This window comes from Sinocyclocheilus rhinocerous, unplaced genomic scaffold (assembly GCF_001515625.1).
Source record: "Sinocyclocheilus rhinocerous isolate Xijiao unplaced genomic scaffold, SAMN03320098_v1.1 scaffold898, whole genome shotgun sequence".
NCBI lineage: Eukaryota > Metazoa > Chordata > Actinopteri > Cypriniformes > Cyprinidae > Sinocyclocheilus > Sinocyclocheilus rhinocerous.
The window spans coordinates 1366903-1370477 of record NW_015652144.1 but is presented as its reverse complement, the minus strand read 5'-3'; the positions used below and the strand labels follow the sequence as shown (position 1 = coordinate 1370477).

The 3575-nt window shown below is 32.2% G+C and overlaps 1 protein-coding gene across 3 annotated transcripts in view; it reads left to right on the top strand.

Annotated features, from left to right (window-relative positions):
- LOC107713694 (transducin-like enhancer protein 1) overlaps positions 1 to 3575 on the top strand; it is a 26599-nt gene that overhangs the window by 16687 nt on the left and 6337 nt on the right. For all 3 annotated transcript variants that reach the window (XM_016519281.1, XM_016519282.1, XM_016519280.1), the window contains 2 exons: positions 610 to 626; positions 2554 to 2697. In XM_016519281.1, the coding sequence (XP_016374767.1) occupies positions 610 to 626; positions 2554 to 2697 (161 nt within the window). The remainder of the gene's footprint in view (positions 1 to 609; positions 627 to 2553; positions 2698 to 3575) is intronic.

Below are 3575 nucleotides of genomic sequence, written 5' to 3'. Positions count from 1 at the left end.
ATACAATTTTTCTTAAATATGTACATGCATGTGTGTGTATTTATATAGAGATAATAAATATACACAGTACACACGCATATATTATGTAAACAAAAACTTTTTTTGGATGTGATTAATCGCGATTAATCGTTTGACAGCGCTAATCTATAGTAATTTCAAATGTTGGTAGCATTTCTTGTACGGCCATTAATTTATGCAAAATTACCATTACCCCTTGAGGCCTGACTGCTTTTTGCATACTTTAAAAGGAAGTACTATACATAGGAAAGCATGTGTATTCAGACATGGAGACACAGATCAAACTCCATTCACAGCAATTACAAGAAATGAAATCTTTGAATTTTCCTCCACCTAGAAAAGTAGTCCTACCTCAAAATGATTATTTCAACAGCTCAAATAGCAACATGTGTACATTAAAAAACCCCATAGACATTACTGTAAATTAGTTTTTTTTTTTCTTTAAGCGACAGCATGCCTGAGATTTGATCTATAGACATTAGACTGAAATTAATCTGGAATATTCTTGATATTATATTGTGAATGCTCAAGATAACAGGATCATCATATCTCAATGAGTCAATCCTTCTGTGTCTCTCTTCATTTCTGTAGATGGAGCTCCAAACAGGGTGAGTATTAAACCTCAGTGTTCTGTGGCGTTTTGTGAATATGCATCTTCTCATTGGTCCATCCAGTAGAGAAGTAGATTATTCATGTGTTTGCATGCTCTTGTTTTCTGTAAGGATTGCACTGCTGATTGGATTTTATGTTCAATTGGATTTTTGTATAGAATTGCATTTTCTAGAATTAAAAATGATTTATGACATGCATTAGATTGTCATGGAATTAGGTTTTTGTTGTTGTATTTTTTTTATTGTTGTTGTTTTTGATTATTATGGTTTTTATTGTATAGTTTTTTTGTACTTTTATTGTACTGGTTTAAGTCATTTTCCATTCTCCACAATTTCCATAGGAACTGTGCATTTGTGGATTTGACCCATAGAACCATAATCTTGCAGTCTAATAGTTTACTTTTCATTTCTCTTGTTCAAAAACAAAAATCAGACTGAGGAACTATTGGCATTTGATCAAGCTTCAAATTAAATATGATTTTTAACTATTTCAACAGTCAAAAGAATTTCTATTACCAAACCCCTTCCTTCCTTCTAATAAAAAAATTAATGGTTATCTTTATTAATTAAGAGTAATTTAATCTCTTTATTTTTAAAATGTGTATAGGTAGTATTTATAAAGTTCTAGCTTTTAGTTTTGGATCTGTTTTTAGTTGTTTTAATACTACAATTGATTGCTTCTGTTGTCCTCATTTGTAAGTCGCTTTGGATAAAAGCGTCTAATAAATGACTAAATAAATAAATCTACATATACAGTATGCATTTTGTATGAAATTGGCTAAAGTCGTGTGATACAGTATAAAGGTTTAAAATATGCATTAATATACATAATCGTTCTTAATATCAAGAAATGTATTATAAACTTAATTTATTATAAACCTGTTTGCTATTTATGGCTCTAACAAAGAGCTGTAATGTTATGCTTTAATGTTTTTGCAAGTGTTACATAATGTGAGGCAGTATCATTCATTTGTTATGAAAAATCAGATTTTGTGAATGCTAATGTCAAGATGCAAATAAAAAGAAAAGAACTAAATCTTAAAAAGTTTTTTGTAATTTGTAAAGTATTTAATTAGTTCTCCCAAAGCCATTTTTGGGTTGATTTTCCAGCAAAAATAACAATTTTGCTGTAATTACTATTATTGTGTTATACATTTTCACTGAACCAGTTCCCGTGTTAAAATCACAACTATATCTGCACAATGACAATAAAGTTGAATCTACTTAAATCTAATCTAATCTAATATTTCTATAATATAGAAATATAAAAAGGTTTCTAATATTTTTCTAGATAGGAGATTATGTTTAATAATATTTGTATATTTTAAATATTTTAAAAAAATTTGAATGAAGAAGTTTCATACTATACAGTCCTTTGAATGTTGAAAAAAACCGAGAGTATGAGATTATAGTGTTGCGTCTGTGTGTATTTCAGAGCCATAATGTGAGGCAGTATCATTCATTTGTTATGAAAAATCAGATTTTGTGAATGCTAATGTCAAGATGCAAATAAAAAGAAAAGAACTAAATCTTAAAAAGTTTTTTGTAATTTGTAAAGTATTTAATTAGTTCTCCCAAAGCCATTTTTGGGTTGATTTTCCAGCAAAAATAACAATTTTGCTGTAATTACTATTATTGTGTTATACATTTTCACTGAACCAGTTCCCGTGTTAAAATCACAACTATATCTGCACAATGACAATAAAGTTGAATCTACTTAAATCTAATCTAATCTAATATTTCTATAATATAGAAATATAAAAAGGTTTCTAATATTTTTCTAGATAGGAGATTGTTTAATAATATTTGTATATTTTAAATATTTTTAAAAAATTTGAATGAAGAAGTTTCATACTATACAGTCCTTTGAATGTTGAAAAAAACCGAGTATGAGATTATAGTGTTGCGTCTGTGTGTATTTCAGAGCGGCAGCGGCTCTCCGGTGAGCCATCGGTCTGCAGGCCTGCGTCTGGGTCTTCCTCCGCCTTCCTCTTCCTCATCCTCTCACGCTGATATGGACAGTAAACGGGGCGGCGCAGACCAGAGCAGCACGGGACGAACACGACGGGTGAGTCGAGTCAAGACCAAAACACGCTGCTTCCTCGCTTTACAGTTTAAAATCGTCGCTTTAAGATGCATTTGAGTTCATCCTGAAGTCTGTGTGATTTTCGCTGGTGCTTCCATGTTCAGCTAAATTGCATCACAAGACTGCTGACTGCGACTGAATATTAATGCTCATTATTTATTTAAAGTGATGTCATTTCATCCCTGGCTCACTGAATTGTGAATTCAATCACCAAACTAGAGGAAAACTGCTCAAATGTTGTTCTTTCATCGCTTCAGAGACATCATACAGCTTTCAGTGTCAGTTTAAGTATCAATAAATCTCAGATGAATCTCCCATTGTTTCCTTGGAGAAATAAAATATAGACTTAAATGAGTCAATAGTTGTCATACAGTAGGGTTATAGACCTATAAAATTAAAGGGGTCATATGATGCTGCTAAAAAGAACAATATTTGGTGTATTTGGTGTAATGAAATGTGTTTATGCGGTTTAAAGTAAAAAAAAACATTATTTTCCACATACTGTACATTATTGTTTCTCCTCTATGCCCTGCCTTTTTGAAACGTGTCGATTTTTACAAAACTCATCGGTCTGAAAAAGCGAGGTGTGCTGTGATTGGCCAGCTATCCAATGCGTTGTGATTGGCCGAATACCTCAAGCGTGAGACGGAAATGTTACGCCCCTCACATACTGTTGATGCCGTGTCCGGCCGGAGCAACGACACAAAAACATTAAAACCCATTACAAACGAGGCATTTGTTGCATCCAGTAGGGACATAATTACTGATTATAATGACGTATACTGTCTTTTTACGCGTTGCGTTGCATCGCGCCGAGTAAACATAAAACCATGTCTACATTTGTGATCGGAGAAATGACA